Source organism: Cheilinus undulatus, linkage group 2 (genome assembly GCF_018320785.1).
Source record: "Cheilinus undulatus linkage group 2, ASM1832078v1, whole genome shotgun sequence".
Taxonomy (NCBI): Eukaryota; Metazoa; Chordata; class Actinopteri; order Labriformes; family Labridae; genus Cheilinus; species Cheilinus undulatus.
The window spans coordinates 25,345,805-25,367,389 of NC_054866.1; the positions used below are offsets into that span (position 1 = coordinate 25,345,805).

General features: G+C 39.0%; 1 protein-coding gene across 3 annotated transcripts in view; it reads left to right on the top strand.

The window, feature by feature from the left end:
- The first annotated feature begins 341 nt into the window (after positions 1 to 341).
- gria4a (glutamate receptor, ionotropic, AMPA 4a) overlaps positions 342 to 21,585 on the top strand; it is a 208,795-nt gene continuing 187,551 nt past the window's right edge. For all 3 annotated transcript variants that reach the window (XR_005993051.1, XM_041808361.1, XM_041808368.1), the window contains exons 1-2: positions 342 to 467; positions 2,763 to 2,921. Coding sequence is in view for 2 of the 3 variants with exons in the window: in XM_041808361.1 (XP_041664295.1) it covers positions 374 to 467; positions 2,763 to 2,921 (253 nt within the window). In the remaining variant the exon portion in view is untranslated. The remainder of the gene's footprint in view (positions 468 to 2,762; positions 2,922 to 21,585) is intronic.

Consider the following 21,585-nt stretch of genomic DNA (forward strand, 5'->3'; position numbering starts at 1 on the left):
GGAGAGACGGGGCGCGCATGTCCAGTCCTTCCATGCAGGCTGCTCTCTCAGCTCGCCAATCATTCTAGCGAGTTTCCCCACTCTTTCTCTTCCCCGCTCTCTCTATCTCTCTTTCTCCGCGTCTTTACATGTGCACCGGGCGCACGGCTCTCTCCTGAGCGGACACTGCAGGGGGAAGAAACAAACGAGCCCACCATGGAGTAGGAATACTGCTGGACAAAACGGGGGAAAAAACACCTCTCATCTTTCTTCTTTTTTCCCCTTTTTTTCTGACGCCTTTCCCCCTCTACCCCTCTCTCTCTTGCATCTCCCCCTCTCTCTTTCTCTTTCTCGATGTCTCTCAACAGTTTCTGAAGGGATTAAAGCAAAGAAAATGAGGATTATTATTTTTTCCTGGCACTTTCTGGGACTGTATTCTGCCCTGTGGGGTCTGGCGACAGGGGCTTTCCCCAGCTCGGTGCAGATAGGTGAGTTGGAGGATTTTTACGCACGGACCATCATATCAGACACACTACATTGAATATCATACGTTTTAGCTGGCAGCAGTTCTGGATGGCGCACATGGAGCTTTCAAAACACTGCATCAAAACTCAGGAATGTTCAAACATGATAACATTCTAGTATAGAAGATACTCTCTTCTGGTGCATCTTGGTCTTCTTTATTTTGAAAGATAATTGACGTTTGAGGGAGACTGGTGCCTTCTTCTCTGCTCTGACTCTTGTGCTTTATAAAAACACACTAACTCTTTCGCTCCAGTCATCCTTTTGCTGTTTTGGTGTGTATTTTAAAGACTGATCTGAGCTCATGAATGTTTCAACGAGCTTTGTTCCCTTCGAGTCTTCTTCACTGTTTAGACACTGCAGTATTCTCTCTCTCCCTCTCTCTCTCTCTCTTTGCCCTTTTCCAGTTACCCCCCTGTCAGTGCGGGAGAAGCCTCCCTTACAGATCAGAGATAAAGTTAACTAAATCTGGATCAACATTGAGTTTACTGACCACACACTAACACACACACTCTCTCTCTCTCCTTTGTATACACACATACGTTTGCACAGCTATGTGTGTGATAATGAATGCACTGCATCACCCATTGTGGGGGGCAGCTGGGAGGTCCTATAATCAGATTCGGCTCCTTGACTCTGTCTCCCTACAGCTGCCAATAAACTTAATAAGCTAAATATTTCTGCTTGGCCTTTTCACAGACATGCATGCACAGGCATTTACACAGGTTTTAAAGCATGCAGAGTATCCACATGGAGTCATTACAGTGGACAATCACTGTGGGGCTCTATGTGCACAGCTTGCAGTGATGCACTTAACTTTTATGTAGCAGAGCATACATGGAAGCAAACAATTCATGCCTTCTCTGCAAAGCATATGTGAGCTTCAAGAAGCACACTCATGCACCTGGTCCTTGTCTCCTGCTGACAGTCCTCTTTAAACACTCAAATATACATACAGGATCGCTCACTGGGCTCTCCAGCAGTTCACTTCAGCACTCATTTGCATATCTCTGCATTGCACACAAGTGTAATGTCAGTGGAAGCACAGGCTGTGTCTTTCAGCATGTGTGTCAGTGTAAAAGACAGAGAGAGCCTGACACAGATGAGAAGGTGGGTAAAATTTCTCAGACTGGTGCAATAACATGTCATGACTAGGACATAGAGACTCTTCGTCTACTTGAAACGGGAATGTTTGAGTGCTCTTTGAGGTGAAGTTCTGCCCTGAAATGCCAGACATCTGACAATTCAACAAAATATCATTTACATGAGAATTTGAGTATTTTTTAAACCTATTGTATCATTTTGTTAATGCAAAATATGCCCTGCATGTTTTCTTCTCCATGCATGTATGCTTTGTCTCTAACTGATCATGTAAGATGTGGAATGACAAATTCTGCAAAAAAGCAAGATACTGCAATCTTCCACAATGACTGAGAGAAAGATGTACACTTAAGTGACATATAATGTAGTGGTATCACTTGGTTCCATATGCACACTCCCCCTCTGTCATCTTTCCTCACTCCTTCCCTTTTCTCTCTCGCTCTTGATGTGAAGTCAGGCCTTTACAGTCTGCCATTATGATCCAGCTCAGATGAGTAGAGACTGATTCAATTGAACTTAAGTCACATCAGGTTATTCCACTTCGCTTACAACTAAAGTGGGAAGGAATGTAGAGATGATCTATACAATTGGCATTGAGAGCACGTTTATTTCAGTGATATCGACAGAATTATAGCCAACAGACAAGCTCCATTAAACAATGTGACTTAAAGATGCAAAAGACGATCCCTATGTTCCTTTCTCATTTAGTCAAAAGCCAAAAAGCCATGAGAACTCATCTAATTCTCTTTCTTTTTCTATACTCCATGATCATTCTTTATTCCTCCTGCTCTCTCTGATCTGGTCTTCATTCTGTTGTCTTTTATGTCCTCTCTGACTCATTATCCCTTTGACTGCCTTCCTGTCAGCTTTGTTGTCTCTCTTTTCTTCCATCCTCTTCTGTCTTCCACTGATTCCATCGATAAAAATGTGCAGTGTGGGTATCCTCAAGTGTGTTTGTACTCATGTCTGTACCTGGCATGCAGGAAGACAAATTACCTTTTTGTAACAAAGTTAATGAAGATCTTGGCTTTCCTCTCCTCTGTTTTCTCTGCCCTCCCTCCCCGTTTATCTATCTTTCTATCCTTCCCCACATAACTCTCCCCTCCATCATGCTCTTCTCCTCCTCCTCCCTTCCCTCCTCTCTTTGTCCCCCTCTCCAGGTGGGTTGTTCATTAGGAATACTGATCAGGAGTATACAGCTTTTCGACTAGCTATCTTCCTTCACAACACCAGCCCTAATGCTACGGAAGCGCCCTTTAACCTGGTCCCTCATGTCGACAATATAGAAACGGCCAACAGCTTTGCTGTCACCAATGCATGTAAGTACTTACAGTGCACGCAACTTTAAAAAAGTCTAATCAAATATATGCAAACACTTCTTTCTTTCTTAGTTTTTCTCCCTGCCAGTGTTTGTTTCTCAGCCTCTTTATACGTTCTTCTCAGTGAACTGTTGGATAAAGAACGGTCTAATTAGAAACTTGAGTTGTTTGAAGGATCAGACTGCTTCTTTTAAAATCTTTTTCATGCATCAAACTGGGGCTGACTTATCTTTAGTGTAAAACTGGATTTTCTGCAGCAGTGCCTGCACACATTTCCATTTTGAAGTACATTATAAGCCTAAAAGCAAGGCGTTTTGAAGGTCAATCACAGCCAAGAGTACTGACAAAAACACTTTTTTTTTTTTTTTTTTTTTTACCTTCACATCACAGTTCAGATCTTCCCTATTTCTGTTGGAAAAGCACCAACACAATTACACCTCATAATAACATTAAAATTAGCCTCCGTGACAGACAGCGATGAAAATGGGCCCTTTGTGTTCAGAACAGAGGGAAGCAGTTGATTCTAGTGTCCTCTCTGATCTTTTTGGGGGATGACAGCTAATCTCTCACCATCCCCTCTCTATTCTCTGGGAGTTGAGATCTAATCCTTCACTCTAGCGCTCGACCTGGAAGCCTGTGAGAGAGAGTTAGTGATGTTTGTACTGGCAAGTCAGTGTTAACAAGGCTATGTGGGAAGCGAACAGTTGCCAGTGGAGCAGTGCTGCTCAGCATGCTACAGGTGTCTGTGTTTGTCTGACATAGATAGAAATAGCATGTACTAGCTTTAAAGAAAAACATGCAATTTGTTATAAATAAGATTTGTCCTGCATCAAAACCAATGTGGAGTAGCTCCAAGGATTCACTGACTCTTGTACTGTTATGTAATGGCTACCAATGCCATACTGGGTTAATTTAGCTAAAAAGCATCTTTTTAAAGACATGTATGCATGACAGGCCCACCTACAGGGATGGCTAGGCCCCTTAAAGGCCCAGTGAATGAGCTTTTCCTAAATGTGTTTTATTATATCAATGCATGCATGGTGGATAAGTAACATTTGATAGCTTCAGCATTCAGAGCTGACTACAAAGTCTTTGTTTATGTTTTTTTTTTTGGAGTCAAGCACCCTAGCCAGCTACCGCCTTTTGTTCCCGTTTTTTCCTGACTTTTATACTGGTTCTGGCATAGCTATACAGTCTGACATGACAGATTTAACAGCTAAGTTCAATGGAACAGCCCATGGCATCAGTGTTAAAAGATATGAATAAATATTAAAGATTGAAAAGATTTATATCAATTTAAGTTGAAGGGGTGTCCAAATAGGCCACATCTGATTAACCCAAAGATGAATAAAATGTGTAACTTTGCTGCTTTAACAAGTAAAAGTGAGTTTTAGGTTGGTTAAAAATAAAATCTGGTAATCCTTACTTTATGGGCTGGAACCCTAAAAGCATCTTCTTCATTGTCTTTATGGTCAGTCTTTGCACTGCCTCCAATTTTGCCTTAGTCCACCACTTTTCAAATATTTCCATCTTCTCTGCTTCAATGTCTGAATTCCTCCAGAATGATTTTGATGCACTCTTTCTGTGTCTGTAAAGAGTATAACATCATCCCATCTATCTGACTATTCTTTTGATTGCTGCTATTCTGGTGCTGTGGAAGGCATTGCAGTTTACTAAGAATGATCAGATGTTACTATGTCATAAAAAAAGATTACTGGCATTATCATTTTTTTGTTGTTTGAAAGGCATGTAATCTGTGAACCTCTGCATGTGTTTGGATGACTGAAGGAGTTTCGTTCTGACATCTGCTGGTGAACAGCCATCTAAGCAACTTACAGTACCGTGCAGAACTTTTAGGCATGTTTGGCCCAAAAATTGAGGCTGAAGTAAGGCACAGATGTAGCGAGCAAGCTGCCTGAAGGCACCATTGGGCAGGAAGAAGCATTCACACAACCCCAGTCATACTCTGGATGTCTTTGTATATCGCCAGAGGTATAGGAAAATAGTCCGTTGAAAAATAACCAAGTCCACACCTTCAGGTCAGAGTAAGGGGTGAATGTGGCAAGTATGCATGGCCTAGGGTACCATCTAGGCGGCTAGTAGGGTTGCCATGAGCCCCTGGTGGTGCCGTGGATGCTCTAAGGAACCAAAAATTACCGGCAGACTCCAGGCGTATCACCATCTGGGGAAAAAGCTCGGACATAAGAGATGCTGTCAAGCTTGACCTTGGCTGCTTAGTGACATATATGTGTGTTAAGATGTGTCAAGCATGACACTGGCTGCCCCTCTCCCTAAGTCCAAGGTGACCCATCTGGCCCTGTGATGAATCTTTAGCACCCTATTTGCCTAAAACTCATGCACATGACTGCAAAGGTTGAAATTCTCTTTGTGTTAGATTGTGAGTGTTTAGCCCTTTAGTTGTTTTTTTTTTTTTTGTTTGTTTTTTTTTAATAATGAACGCTTAGGCAAGAAGTGTGACCAACCCTAATACTGAAGAAAAAGACAAGACTGTTTCAATAAAAGTATGATAGAACATGGCCGTCAATGTTCAGTGTGAAAGTATGACAGTTCCCTAAAACAATACAGACTTGGGTGAGCCTTTTTACACACCTCCTCACAGTTTGCTTCAAATTCCAGTTTTGAATCAATGATCGCCCCAAGGTATTTAAAGGATTGCTCACACTCACATTAAAGTGATATCATTTTGTGGAGGTTTCTTCCTAAAATCAATTAACATATCTTTGTTTTTATGCATTTAGCTGAAGGTAAGAATCTTCACACCACAGAACAAAATCATCAATAACTGGGCTGTTACACAGACTTATATTTTCCTTTTCAATCCATTACAATTTCCTTTTTCCATAAATATTGTCCATCTGCCCAAAATTCCTAATTCTCTTCCAAAATAAAAGCAAGTCTTCATCTGAACATGAAGTCAGTGAAGCAATAAATACAAAACGAAGCAATGACAGTTTTACGTGCACAAAATTTCCAAGATTAATCAAAAATAAAGATCTCAATCTTGTGATGGCGCTATATCAAACATACATTCATTAGAAAATGCATGAAATGACCTTTGTGGTATGTCAGTGTCTGTTAGAATTCTTCAAAAATGAGTGCCAAATTATTAGAGGGGAATTGGCCAAATAAGTATATGCAAGCCTTTTGACTTGTGCCATGCTGGTGACTTGAAGCTTCTCTTTCTTACAGGATGCAGCCAACTGGTATTTGTCCTTTAATGCAGTTGGACATCTGACACTGTCTTTTAGGTTTACACTGACCTCTGTATGAACTATAGGTGTAACCATCAAGTCTGCCCTCTAACTGACTGAGGGACCAAGACACATCTGAAGCATTACAGACTAGATACTTGGAAACACTGATATTAAAATATACCTTTAGGGTGCAGCATGAGAGGGTACACAAGTCCTCTTGCCTTATAAATATCATTAGGGTTACTCGTGTTTAACCACATTGTGTGACACAGATTCAATGGCAGCACTGACATTAAAAAAGATAAACATATTAAAACAGACCTGGTCTTGTTTTTAGAGGCATCAGTATTCATTTCCGTCAACTAAAAACTCCCCACAGGAGGATTTGATTGGTAATTATTTACAGTTTGATCCGACCCAAATGAAAGATTTCATTAGTGGATCCTAACAGTGTGTTTGGTGACATTCACTAATGAGAAAACTCCATTTACAGAAAATGTTTTTGCTTGGAAGTAAGGTGTGAAAGATGTTCAGAGCACACTTTTTGTGTTGTTTCTCAAAGTAGAAAGTCCCTCCAAGATCAAGTCAGATCATTGCTCCTTTCCTCAACACTCATCCAGTGTATCTGTCTAATTTTAGGGATATTTTTAAGCGATTGTGCAGTAATTAATTTCCCCATTAAACTTTAACAAATCAATAATGAAGACTGTTCACTAGGCAGAGTGAAGAAGATCAGTATAGAATAATGTAACAATACATCCTGCTTGGTCTTATATTTGTTTAAATATCTCCTGGGATTAAATCAAATCTGGTATTAAATGCTCCATTGTGAAACATAGCTACTGGAAATGGAAGATATGGTTGTCTTTAGAGAGCATCGATGTCTGAAACATCTTTAATATCATCCAGTAATTGATCTGTACCAAATTACACAGGAGTAAAAAAAAAATGTAGACACTTTAAACCCCAGAAAGGCATTATGCTATAATATAAGTGCAACCAAATGCAAGTCATAAATCAAAACTCTGTAATGCAATTTCCAAGTTTGTTTGTCCCTTACCCCCTGAATTGTAGCTTCGCATGAATGAATAGACAAGTTAATACAACCTACAGTGATTGGAAAATTAATAGTCCATCCAATACCTCCCACTCGCAAATATCATTACATGCTGCATCTATTTCTGTTAACTATGAGTGGGGAGGCTCACATTGAATATACGTCAGGTGGCTTTCTTCTAATATAAGGGAAGAGGAGGAGGGCCTTTATTAGTGATAAAGGGGTGTGCTCAGGAGAAAGAGAACAGGCCATATAGTATTATATTATGATTATTATGTAAGAAACTGTATATATCTAATAGTGGGTGTTAGAGAAATGCTACGAAAAGTTCACAGTCAATAATGCATGATCTTATTAACAAGTTCTAGATGTTAGAGTATTAGCTAGGCTAAAATGATTGACTTTATAGAAAGTCCTTCAAGTCAATTATCAATATCATCAAAAGGCGGTGATTCTGTACAAGTGGTCTTTAGCTGTAAATACTATAGAGCATATGTTGACTCCATCCTTAATTAGGCACCATAAAGGTCCTTGTACACCAAGGGTGATTTCTTTTTGCTCATATAAATTGCATATGTTGTTGTTTTTATTCAAGCCTGTAGCAGGCTTCCAAACCCCTTCTTGCACTCTTGAAATGCACAGCATGTAAAATCTGCCAAAACAATACCACAATATGATGAGTATAGAGCAATGTTGCTCAGCTTCGTCTGTTTTGGCTATTTATGTGTTGTTTTGAATTGTTGTTTATTAAAACTGGAGACCCATATGATGTACTTACTCAACAGTAAAGTGGCATTTGAGGAGAATGAGGGAGAAAAGCTGTAAATAGTGCCCCCCCTGGTACTCCTGGTAAAGCATGCTGGAATCACTTGCAGTGCAAACCCAGCAGGCCGCTTTCAACAGCTATCCTCCAGTGAAACAGAAATGTCAGTTTATTGTTTAGTAAATACATCGTATAATGAAGGCAGTGGCGCTGCTAGGATGACAATTTAACGTACGCACAATAACCATTCTAGTGCAGGAATGACACCTCTAGGTTCCCATGTGCACTTACAAGAGTGCACCCACAAACAGGCGCACAGAGAGAGACTAACACTGGAAGTACCACACCAAAACTCAGATTAACCACACATAGCCAGAAAACTGCTGCTTACAACGGACAGCTGTTCAATGTTGAAAGCAATGTACTGTGCCTGTTATAATGCTACTCCAACAGAACGTGAAGTAAAATTCTGTTGGCTACTAAGCAGGTAATTATTCAGTCATTTGGAAAAAACAACAGAAGAAAAGTTGCATTAGATATAGTAAACGTATCCGCCAATATAAGCAATGGAAAGCCAGAAGATAAATCGAACAGCGTTCCTACCTAAAAGAAGTTAACCTGTCGTCTCCCTGTTGTGTCAAATTCTCAAAGAACAGCCTCCATATCTATGTCAATATTCTTATGACTGTTCATCAGTACCACTCCACTCGGGTACTTGCTTGTTATTGTACCGATATGTTTTTAGCTGACATAAGCAGCTGTAGAAGCGCTCTGCATTTGCAGTGGATACAGGCATCACCAAAAGAACCTTCAGCACAGTGTTAATGTTTGGATAGAAATCTGAAGATAACTCAAACTCACATTGCTAACTTGATAGTTTGAAATGTTTTGTAAAAATGACATTTGACCTGTTACCACTACAAATTATGTTGCACCAATCATATGCCTTGCTTCAAATGTATTTGTGTCATGATGTTTGTGAGGGGAAGCAGCATAGACTTAACCTTGCAAAGCAGATGGCGTATTCAGGCACAGCGGAGTCGTGACGTAAACAAGCAGCAGCAAGAGTTGGTGCAGTTATGGAGGAAGATCTTAGTGTGGACGCTGCTAAAGCGTCAGTTTTATCAGAACTTGACAACTTTTCTTCGTTAAAAGAAGAAAAAAGAACAGCATTGAGTTGTTTTCTTTTCAAAAACGACAAAGTCGGGTACTTACATGTCTATAGTCGCTATGTTTCGCGTTATTCCTCAGTAGCTGCGCACGCGCAGCTCAATAGTGGCTACGTCACGTGTTTTGTTGCTCTGATTAGAGATTAGAGAGTTTTTTTTTCAAAGCCCCTGCCTTTTCTCAAACATTTCCTATTGAAGCTTTCCCAGATGGATGTGTAAAACAAATCCATCTAGCGTGTCAGATTAGCATAGACTATAACTCAAGAACAGGAAGAGGAGAGAAACTGTGGAGAATAAAACTACCATCAGCTGTTGTCATGCTTTTATTTTCATCAAAAAGTATGTATACTAGCAATAGAAATATACACACAGTGCATACAGGATTACAGCTGGCGGAGCCACCGAAAGGTGGGGTGGGAGAGGTTTGGTGTCATGGAGGGGAGATGGAGCAATTGAGATCACAAGGGATGGCAGCAGCCCTATAAGAAGACACGCCACATGACACATGACGACAATAAAATTCAGAATTTCTCTGGTTTTAAAAACCGTGGGAAATGTGGGGGGAAACCAAAAGAACGCCCCAAAAACAATTTTGATGTTATTTGTAAATCAAAAGTACCAGCGTGACAGAGACTGATAGCCAGAACTCAATTAACTGTATTTAGAACAACTGAAGTGCAGTGAAACAGGAAGTTCCAGGACTGTTCTAGCAATATATTCACTGATGCAGTGTCTCTTAACCAGATCAAATGACTTGATCTGAATGAGATGTGTGGTAGAATCGGTCCTGACTGACATGACAAATGTCTATGATTTAGTATAAATCCACCTCAAATTAAAGGGGCATTGCTCTCTGAATGAAAAAAATGATGACTGTGAATGCAAAAGTGTTGACCAAAAGTCTGTAGCATTCAGTCCTCAACGTTCTCCGTCATCATTCAGGACTGAAAACTACAGCAAATCATCCTGAAACACACATCAACAAGCTGCACTAATGTGTATTCATCCATGACAGGAAATGTTTTCTGGTTTGAATAAAGTTTGCTTAAAGCTATAGTGCCCAGCTGTTTAAAGAAATTAAGCAGCCTATTTAGAAATTAAGCTTATATTTATGACCCCATTTTAAAAGAGTTATGTCTTCAATAGAAGCAAATGGGCTGAGGGCTCAGAGCCCAGAGTTGGGCAAGGAAAATGTACAGGTTCAAGAGAGGGGCTAATGTACTGTTGTTTCTTGTCCTTAAAAGACTTGTTTAATTCAACAGGAAGTTATGCTTCTGGTGCTGCTTTAACGTCAGAAGGATGAGGGGAACACACAGGTCTAATTTTTTTGGAACTTACTGGAAAGATGTTGCCTGGGCGAAAGATTCCAATCAATTCTTTAGCAGAATCTGGCAAGGACCGTTGGCCGTAGCCCAGACCTGCAGTCTCAGAGCGCCCTTTTATTGACTAAAAGAAAGTATTACACTAGTACAACACAAACTTTATTCTTTGAAAATACATACTTTTTAATGCTTCTCTCCTCTGTGTTCCACTTAAGGATTACTTTTCTAACTTATGCACAACAAACTCCATTTCTCTTTCCCTTCCAGAGGTTTTCTCTGCCTACGTATCATCTGTCTGTCTTTCTCTTAGAGGTGTACACAAACACACAGACACATGCATACTCACACACACACTCATGTAGGCAATGGGCCATGAGAGGAGGAGTGTTTGGAAAATGAAGCTCTTCTATGTGAAGCCGTCTGCTGTCTCTCCGCAGGCTACACATAACATGCGTAACCACTTCTTGTTCCGTGTGTCTTTCTTGCTTCTCTCTCCTTCACTGTCTATCCCTCTTCATCACTCTCCCTGTTGTCTTGCCATCTCCTCCCCTGAATCTGTCTCCCTTTTGCTCCGCTTCTCCATTCTTCATCATGTTTTGCTGTCTTTCCCCTCTGCACAGGCGTGGTGAATGGATCTCTAAATTAATCCCTGACTCTTGCTCCGGGTGGTGAGCAATGCTCAGCATTAGAATAGGGAATTCTGCCTCTGACCTTGGCTAGTTCCTCTCTTTTCTAGTATTCAGGAAGCGTGAACGGATCATAAAAATCCTTGGTCTCCATCGTTTCCACTATTCACTGAGGAATACAAGCCATTTTCTTGTCCCAGGGTCACACATCCAAACAGCCTCTGCTGCTGTCAATCCTTCATTGTTGTTTACTGCATGCTGATGCATACCCTTATATCAGTCTCTGTCTCTGTTAGGATGCGTTTTATGTCTGAATTTCTTTCAGCTCTGTTTGCATCTGTGTATATGTGTCTTTTGATGTGCCTCAACCAGAGCAGCACACAATTCTCTGGGTTCACCACTCTTTTTTCACTAGCTTATGGCAAATAATACACATGGATTAGCATGGCCAACAGCTGCAGTGAATGTGTGTGTGGTGACATTTCTGTCCACACGGGTGCTAACATGTGTGCCACTGAGGTGCACAGGCATGGGACTGTGTGCTGTGAAAAGAACCTGCTGAGACAGAGCAGGATGAAGATGGACAGAAAGTGATAAGGTGAATTAGGGACGGAGGAAAGAGAAATGGAGAGGAAAGGATGTGTAACAAAGATGTGTTCATGGTTGTTTTGTGGTGCTGGAACAGGGAGACACAGTGGTGTGCTGCCATGACTCTTAATGTGATTCCTTATATGAGGGATAATTCTTTTCTGTTGCTTTTTTGTGCACTTCTGTTCTATTTCAGTATTCTTGTCTAGTATAGTACAATCCAAAAACCACCTCCCTGCCGGAGGAGTCCCCCTAAATGCCGAGCGTTTTTTTAAGCGCCTGCTGCCGCCGCGGTACGAGGCAGCAATGACGTAGAGGTGCCTCGGTGAACGTCACAGCAGAGCCCGCCCACAAGTCCATCACAACCCCCCCCTCCCCCAAACACATAGAGTACCTCACAATCTCTGTATATTAACATGTATAATGTACTATAAAACAAAGGGGAAAAATACGGTTCCATCATCAAAATAATTTCCCCTAGAAAATATGTTTGAATGGTTGGTTCCACAGATTTTCTTCTGGTTATCTTTGTACGATGGTAGAGCCGTATTTTAGAGCTCAGGATATTCCAACACCAGCATTATGAGCTCCTCCATTGTTTGCTTTGACCCGTGAAGCCTGCTATTTCTGGGTTCTCTCCCTCCTTCGATGTGACTGGCTGCAACACGCTGAACTCCAAGCAGCAGGGCAAAATCTGTGCGCATTCACCTGGGCAGCAACCGCTTTTGGGTCCTTCTGCCACGGTTAAAACCGCTTCCCGTCTGCTGCCCTTCCCTCATTACAATGACTGGAGGCAGCGAGTGTGAAAAGGGCTGAAGTGACATATTAATGTTTCATAATTGTCCAGTAACAAGCAACATTCAAGCAGCATCTCTGCAGCGGTACACCCCACAGCTTTGCTGGACCCCTCAGCAGCTGTGCCCTTTGTGGTTGTGACACACCCCAATCTGGACTGGGGTGCATGATAAACATTTATTTTTATTTCTGGTCTTCTCTATTGTAACCTTTAGCCTTGGTCTTAGCCCTCAGTTCCAAAAAGAATTGGGTTACTGCTTCACCCAACATTAACGGGAAAAACCAAGGGGAAGGGCTAAGATAAGGGCTAAGAGGTAGAAATGGGACTGACCCTAAATTGTCCATAGATGTGTACTGTTAGTGTGCCTGGTTGTTTGAGTCTGAATGTCTGCTTGACTGGTTGAAGACAAGTCCGGGGTGTACCCTGTTTCTAGTCCCTGACAGCTGGGATCAGTTTCAGCTCCCTCACGGTCCTGAATGGGACTAGTGGTTGGAATTTCTCTTCTAGACTCCTCTATTCTGGACTCTTCTAGTCTGTTTTGTTTTGGACTGTTCTATTTTATTCTACTCTGGTGTGCTATGTTCTGTGCTAGTCTGTTCTATTCTCATCTGTTCTAGTGCAGCATAGTCTAGGTTATTCAGTCTTATTCTGTTCTCCTCAGTGTTATTGTAGTATCGTCTGATCTGTTCTTTTCTTCTGTGCTCCTACATTGTAGCAGTAAAGATAATGATGAGGATATTTAGTGTGTGGTTTGTCTGCTTGATTATAGCACTGATGCATAACCTAATTTGTTATCTGGAGTTAATATAGACAGTGCCTATAGTGAATCATTCATAAATCTATACTGTTTATGTACTATTGACTGCCACAGATTGCATTTACATGCAGGCCTTACCTGATTATCGCTGCAGCCTGGTTGAATCGAAACGTGGGGGTCAGAAGCTCCTTGAGGTGTTATTTTTGTTTTGTTGTTACGGGTTAAGGACAGAACTGTGTTAATTCAGAGCGGTCAAAGAGATTAGTCATTCGAATTAGGAATAGTAATAGGACCCACATTCATGACAAGAAGAAGTGTTCATCCTTTCAGGCCTCACACCTTGAATTACTACATTTGCATTAAAATAACATCCTAATGAATCATTTATTGCGGTGTAACCTTGTCAGTCATAATTGCTGACTGGGCTCACTACACGCAGAAAAATTCTGTGATCTCCTGACAATCTGAATCAGAGCTGGTCTTGTCAAGGCTATGTTGAGCCCCTGTTAATATGTGTTAGCCCTTCATGAGTCACGACGGTGGGCTTTGATTGAATCTATACTCTGTGCTGTACTATCGCAGCATTTCAAGATAAAGCTGTGATGTTCTCAGATGTTTGGCTTTATTAGTTTCTGTAAAGAACAAGCTGGTATCTACTAGATAAATGTTTGTATGACCATGGGTTATTAAGTTGTGGCTAAAATACTGAGGAATGCAGTCTCTATTTCTTTTTTTTTTTTTGCAATTCTTTATTTAGGGGAAATTCGGGGTAATTTTACATATCTACAGTCATGCTTTTACATGGCAAAAGGTAAGAAAAATCCACAATGACATTTTTGTATCTGACATGACTTCTCTTGAAAATTCTTCTTTTCTCAGAATTCCCATTTTTCCCTGTTTTTAGTTACAGTCTTTTCATTTAGTAACTATGCACAGTCTTGAGGAATGTGTAATCACATCAACATACACCTGAATACTGAGACTGATCAACAAGATTTCTTTTTCCAACTAAGATTGAAAAGCATAAACAATTAGTGTGCAATAAAAATACAATATACAGAATGCTATTTGTATACATTCAGTGGGTACTCATGCAAAGATTTGGTTATGAGATTAACATCAAATTGCATTTATAAAGTATCCATCTTGTTAGTTTACAGAATTCAAAAAGTTACTGGGGCTGACGCTTGTGGGTAGTCTATCTTGACCAAAGCTGTGTGAATCTGTCCATTTGTAATCGAAGGGAGAAAGTAATTTTTTCCATAACATAAATTTCGTTAACTATATCCTCCCATTCTTCGATTGTGGGGGAGTCAGGATGCAGCCAATGTCTGGTTATGGTCTTTTTTCCAGCCGATATTAGAATGTTTAATAAACACGTGTTAAAATGTCCTGAAATAAAGTCAACCTTTCCAAAAAATAAAGTGTGAAAATTGAAAGGTATTTTCATATCAAATATGCTCTCAATTTTTTTATGCAGCTTTGACCAAAAAGTTTTCATTGATGGACATTCCCAAAAAATATGCCAATGATTAGCATCCTGACTCCCACACCGTCTCCAGCATTTTGAATCCCCCCCTTTATATGATTTTTGTTTTGGAGTAATAAAATATCTAACTAAACATTTCCATACAAATTCTCTCCATGTGAATGAGTTTGTACATTTCCATAGAGAGTCACAATACTTCCTCCATTCTTCCTTTGAAATAACAACATTGCTTTCCTTCTCCCATTTGTTTTTTATACAGTCTCTATTTCTATAACTGATTTTCCTCTCCTAAAAGATTCAACCACATGTAGGAGCTTTGGTGATTACAGAGTAACCTGACTGGATAAACTCCCTTGTCCTGCTTTTGATAACAGTTAAGATCATTGGGAATAAACACAGTGTGAATGAAACGTTGCTGTTCTGGTGCAAATCCCTCATCCAGCACATCTCCAAGCATGTAGAAGAACATATTGTGGCTGCAAAGGCTGCTGAAAAAATGTTGTTTTACTCTAGACAGCTGTTTTGGAGATCCTTGTCAATACAGGGGTACTTTATATAAGTCAAACAACTCTGACAGAGATTTTTTGATACAGGGAATGTAAATTAAAAGCTGTTTCTGCAGGATGCTATTAATAATTTCATATGACACCCTGTAGCAATGGTTCCAGGCACTAATGGCAATAGTACTGATAGAACAGGCCTTACTGATTATAATCTAATTTGCTCTTTAGCTGTGGTTCTCACCTTCAGGACCCACCACCACCTCTAAATGAGCTGTCGCAACCCGAATGTCTTAAATTTTTAAACAAATTAAATTTATTTTACACAAAATATCAAAGCTTGTACCATGTATGGAAAAAACATGATTGAACAAAAAGATAAGGCATGTGATTAAAGAAACCCTAAATTGACATGCAGGAATAAACTGTATTTTATTCGGTTCCCCCTAATAAGAGGTACGTTTTGGTTGCTTACCTGATATTTTGAGAAACTAACATCTAAATGGGAAAACCTGTTTTGTTTTTCCCAGAAAAGGAGTTCAATATATGTAGATGTTGAGAAAACTACCAAATATACTTGTTTTCATGAAAAAAGAAAGGAAATACAGATCTATGTCAGCTTAGACCTGTACATTACAGACTTAATGGCAGTTTCTTTCCAAGCACACCTTCACGACCCACTAAAAACAGCTCCACTGCCCACTTTTGGTTCCTAGCCCACCGATTAAGAACCACTGCTCTATAGGACCTCCCCTTAAGTCTGTTTAGTAACAAGCTCAAAAAATCCCGCAGCAGCTTTAAAGTTATTCAGGTGATTCTAATTAATATCTGGTTCATGATTTTTACTTCCGCCAAGGAGGTTATGTGATCAACAGGGTTTGTTAGCAACATTACTCAAAAAGTTGTGGATGGATTTTGATGAAATTTTCAGGAAATGTCAGAAATGGCATAAGGAAGAACTGAATAGGTTTTGGGAGTGATACGGATCACCGTCTAGATCCAGGAATTTTTTAAAGGATTGTGTACTATTGGGAGATAGGGCTAATGGCGGAGGTCTGCACTCTACGAGCGCTTTTCTAGTTTTTAAATGTATTTCTTGCAAATACCATAAAATGTGTGTCCACTTTGAATTGCTGACTAAGACTGTTGCTTTAGATGAAAGTCAAATGACTAATGATTTTAAAAAGAACTGGATGTGAGTCATTTTAGCCATTCATTTTTTTTTTCAGAAATATACAAAGTGTTTACTCTCCTGTGCAATAATTGCCCATTTATCTGTTCACATCATGCAGTAATTGCCAATTAATATTTTCTTTTACTGTGCAGTAATTGCCCATTAATATGTGCATTCAAAATGCAATACTTGCCTATTTATCTGTTCATTTAGATTAAAAAACTGGAATTTTGTCTTTTTTATTTATAGTACAATAATTGTCTATTTATTGGTTCATTTATAGTAAAGTAAGTTTCTTATTTTCTGTTTATTTTCAGTGAAATAATGTCCTATTTATCTGTCCATTTACTATGCATTACTTCCTGTCAGCAAATACCTCTGCTAAATGTAACATACAATATATATATTTCATCTAAATATTTAGAGCAGTTGGCAGAGAACAATCGTAGTCCATCGTAAGTGTGCAGCACAAAACATGAATGAGATCAAGCAAAAGCTTGGCAGCATCCAGTAGCAGTTCACACTTCCTTATGTGGCAGCTTTGACAGAATATCTAATATTTAACTGACATGATAAACACATCCTTTCTGTCAGTCCGGCAAACGAAACATTGCAGCTGAAAATACTCAAACAATTTTATGAGGATTTCAAAACTAAAATATTTGAGGTAATGTAAATACTCAGCTTAAAAACATATGTGGAGTAGTCATTTTTTAAATGAATGAAGACATTACAGGGCAAAAATTCTACATATTGTACCTTTAATTTGTACTACATTTGTCAGGTTGCTGTACATGACTTCCACCACTTTTAGTTTTGTTCTAGTCTTCCATACACTGATCCTGAAATTTCTATTTATGTCTGACTGTAGATTTCAATCTTTAAGTCCTTAAAACGATTCATTGTTCTCTTACAGCATAGGACCCGCTCATACAGTAACACTTCTATAGATTTACAGTGGCTCTATATTTGCCAGTGTCAAAGAAAGTTGACGCTCCTGTTTAAAACACCTCACACTGACATTGTTTTCCAAGTTATTTCCAAAGGGTCTAGCACCTTTCTGCTCCCTAAAGAAACCAGCTTGAACATAACATGACAAGTCTTTTCCCATGTTGACAAGAAAATTACAGCTACTGTGGTGATTTAGCCGTTAATTAAAAGGGTGTTAATACAGTCGTGAGAATGTGGGCACACACAAACACACACTTTTTATTCAGTTCATCAGAGTGTCACATTCATGTCCAGCCCTTGAGCTTAGATTCAGTAGATCTCAGAGAGTGCCTCTCACCCAGACACATTAACACACTCTCTCTCTTTCATACACATTGATTTGCCAACTCACCCATATATTTCCAACTTTCCTTCACATTGCACTTCTGTGTGCCTTTCCCTTGCTCTCCCTTTTCATTAAATGACTCAGTCGTCTTGTACGTGATTTGAGAAGCTCAATAATAGCACTGAACCATCATCTTTATCCGTGACGTTTTGCATGGTTGTATGTCTTCTTAATGGCTACACTGGGGGAAATAGAGTGAAATGATATCTGAAACCCTGGCAAGGCAGGGAGATTTATTTTGCAGCATGCCTTCTTACATTCGTGTTCCTGGGGTATTGAATGTGCCGGATGACTCTGGCACTGCCCTAATGCTTTCCTGGCATCAAGATACATGACATGGTTCAGTGCTACAAGCATGGCAGTAATGGGTTAATGGAATTCAACCACTTCCTATTGAAAGGTACATTTACTAGGGCTATTCTGTTAGTCACCAGCTGGTAATAACTTTGAATAATTTAAATGCTTCACACGTTCCTATTTAGACCTGAGTTGAAGTCACTTTTTGTTTCTGGGATGTTAATGCTGAAAGATTAATGAAGAGCAACAGCACACGCAGAGATGTGGTGTTATTTCTGCAGTAACTTGTACAGTGTCATTATTCCTGAGCATTACAGATGCTGCCTCCACTGATCAAGTGGTTCAGAGGTGCTTCTTCAATTCAATGGCTCTTATTTCATCCAGTCAAGTACATTTGATGGACGCCATCGCATACTGTAGGTGTATGTGCATATATTTGCACTGACAGGCTAACAGTGTGAAAACAACCACTTTCACATAGCACCCAAGGCATCATGCGCTTTAACGTTGTCTTTAACTTGAAGTATTTAGACAGAGCTTTTGTAAAGCTTTTTCAAAAGCTTTTTTAAAGAGACAGCTCTAATTGGACACTTAAATGTTTCCAGGTGTTTGTTTTATATTTTCTGCACAGGTTTGATTTCTGTTTTTATACATGTGATCCAGGCTTGCCCATAGATTTGACTGGGCCCCTGAAAATCCCAGATAACAGCCACTACCCCAGTTGAGATTTACTCAGAGCATCAATGTATGTATGTGTCTCAGTGTGTGTTGGATCAGTAGCATTAGTTTTAGTCTTTGTGTCACTTCTTAAATTTTGCCCCTTTTACCCATTTTTGCCACATTTTACCCCTTTACATAACTTTTTCCCTGCCCATTTTTTGCCACTTTTAACCCATTTGTACTTTTAACCGCCTTTCTCCACTGTCAGCCTGTTTTTTTGTTTTTTTTTTGTTTTTTTCTTGACATTTTCCCCCTATTGTTGCCACTTTAAACACAATTTGTTATTATTATTATCATTATTATTAATAATAATGATAATAATAATAACTTTATTTATATAGCACTTTTAAAAACAGTTGTTTACAAAGTGCTTTACACACAGCAAGAGCAAGAGCTCAGGGAAAAATAAACATCAGCAATCAGAGCAGAATAGGAGCTCTGTAAAATCAAACAGGAAGGGAAGAACATAATGTGGACATAGAGGAAAAATAACATAAATGAAAGAGGCACAAGTAGATCTTAAATGAGAGTTACAGTAGAAGGTTATAAAATCTAAAATATAATGGAGTCAGTGAAAAATAATGATTCCTATGATAATATTCCGAAAGATATGGTAGGATGTGGGAGGAGGAGAGAGTTAAATACATACATTCAAACAAACAACCAAACAAATACATGAAGATAATGATGACATCACATCAGTGGGGATAAAACAAAGCCCTTTTCACCACTTTTTTTTGCCTGTTTGTTGCTTCTTTCCACCTATTTTTCTGCCTCTTAACCGATTTTTACCACTTTTGACCCATTATAATTCTATTTTAAGAAAAGGTGTTTACATTTTGAAGAAGACTATATACTATGACATAAATGAATAACATAATTTGTTTTTGCTTTACTAAGAGTGGCCATCATTCTGCAAAATACATACTGTATATGGTTATCACGGCTTAACTTTACAATGGATTTTGCCAACCTCCATTTTGACACGGCCCCAGAAAGTTCTCCCCTTTCTCCCCTCTTATGGGTGGCTTTGATATAATCCCCTTGGTATGAGGAGGTTTTTTCTAACATGTTTTGACAGATTTGAGTTTTTCAACCGTTTTCATTTTTGACATCTAAATAAAAATTACGTGTTTTGGAAATTTTATCTTGAAAACCAAAACATTCCATCTGCATAAATCAATTTGAGATGCTGAGCTTTGAATCTCAATGTCTGAAAAATGCTCAGAATGCAGATAAAATATTATAATTCCAAGGGGATGATGTTTAAGTTAGATCTTTGTTTGGGTTTCATTTCAAATTTCCTTTTGGTTTGTAAACTGGTTTATCAGAGGCAGGACTGTAGAGATATTTCATGTAATGGGGGTCATAGATGTATAAATTATTGTCACAAGTTATTTATTTTAACTGATTTCTGTTTTTATTCCACCTACCAACCAAAGTTTTTGCAATTCCCTTGCACCCTCTGGAGACCCTGAAGTGTCAGAGCCCCATCTTTTCAAAAAGAGGGAGAAACTATAAAGCACTGTCTGATTGTTGGAGAGGGCACACTTTCTCTTAAAGACCCTGTAAAGTGAAATCCAAAATTTGTGTCTTGCTGTAAACATGTGAAAACACTGAGCTCTACATGTGTCTGAATTTTGGATTTGGACCATTAGAGAGTTTTTCACCTCTTTCTTGGCTGGGTTTAATTTGGGCTGAGCAAATATGTGGGCTAGTGATGTTACTGACACACAGTGGGGAATGATCCCGCCCCTCTAACACTACAATATAAAATCACAGAGCAGTTCATCAAAGTACAGTAAGCTGTTAGCTGATGTCACTGCCTTTATTTAAAGTTAACAGTCCGTTAGATGATGGGGTTTTTTTGTTCATTGTGAGGTAAATTTGCCAAACCTGCTTTCCTCCATTCAGATTTTGACATTCCTGAAATTTGAGAGGATCGTATTTCTCCTGAGTGGGCGTGTCTTCAGCTCATTCAACAGACACGCCTAGACCATCCTAGAGCCGATTTTACTGCCTTATTTTTCATGATTTTGAAGATTACTCTATAAACCTAGAGATGTTTTTTTTGACTGAAATTTGACCTGAGGGTTCATAACCCAGTGACCTGTCATACAACAAACCTAAATACAGATTTATTTTCACTTTACTTGCAGAACAGTGTCAGACTCTTAGTCTGGCACTGCCAGCAAATAGATTGTTTACAACTAAGGCTGTCAGCTTTCTTTTTTTTTTTTTTTTCCCCCTTTTTCCTTTTCAGCACACTTTGGATAATGTCTCCCTGCAGTTACAGCAATTTACAATAAATCCACAACTGCACCTGTATGTCTTATTTCACTTTAGAAATCACAAATAGCTCAGTGGACTAGTCAAAAGGCATCTTCACATTGAGTTTTACAGTATTTTTACTTTTTAGCATTTCCTTATTTTCTTTTCAGTCCATAACAAGTTCATTTTTTAGTGGTCTGGTTTATGTCATGATCTTTGACCTTTCCTCATTGTCTTTCAAAATAAAAGCAGGTCTTCATCCAAACAAGAAGTCAAATGTCCTAAGTAGGGAAATCTCATATACCTTGGTATCAAAATCTAACAATACGATAACAAGTCCATGATAGGGTATTAATTGCAAAGTCAAAAAAACAAAATGAAAAGTAAATAAATAAATATACTGTGCTTAACAAATTTATTGGACCACCTGTCATAAAAATGAGAAAACATAAATATTTTAGAAATTTTTCAAAAACTTGTTTGAAACTAAAATTGTTATTATTATTTATTTAGCAAATAACAAACTGAAACAACTAAATAGTCCTTTTTCACACATAATAACCAAAAAACTTCATATTTTGTAT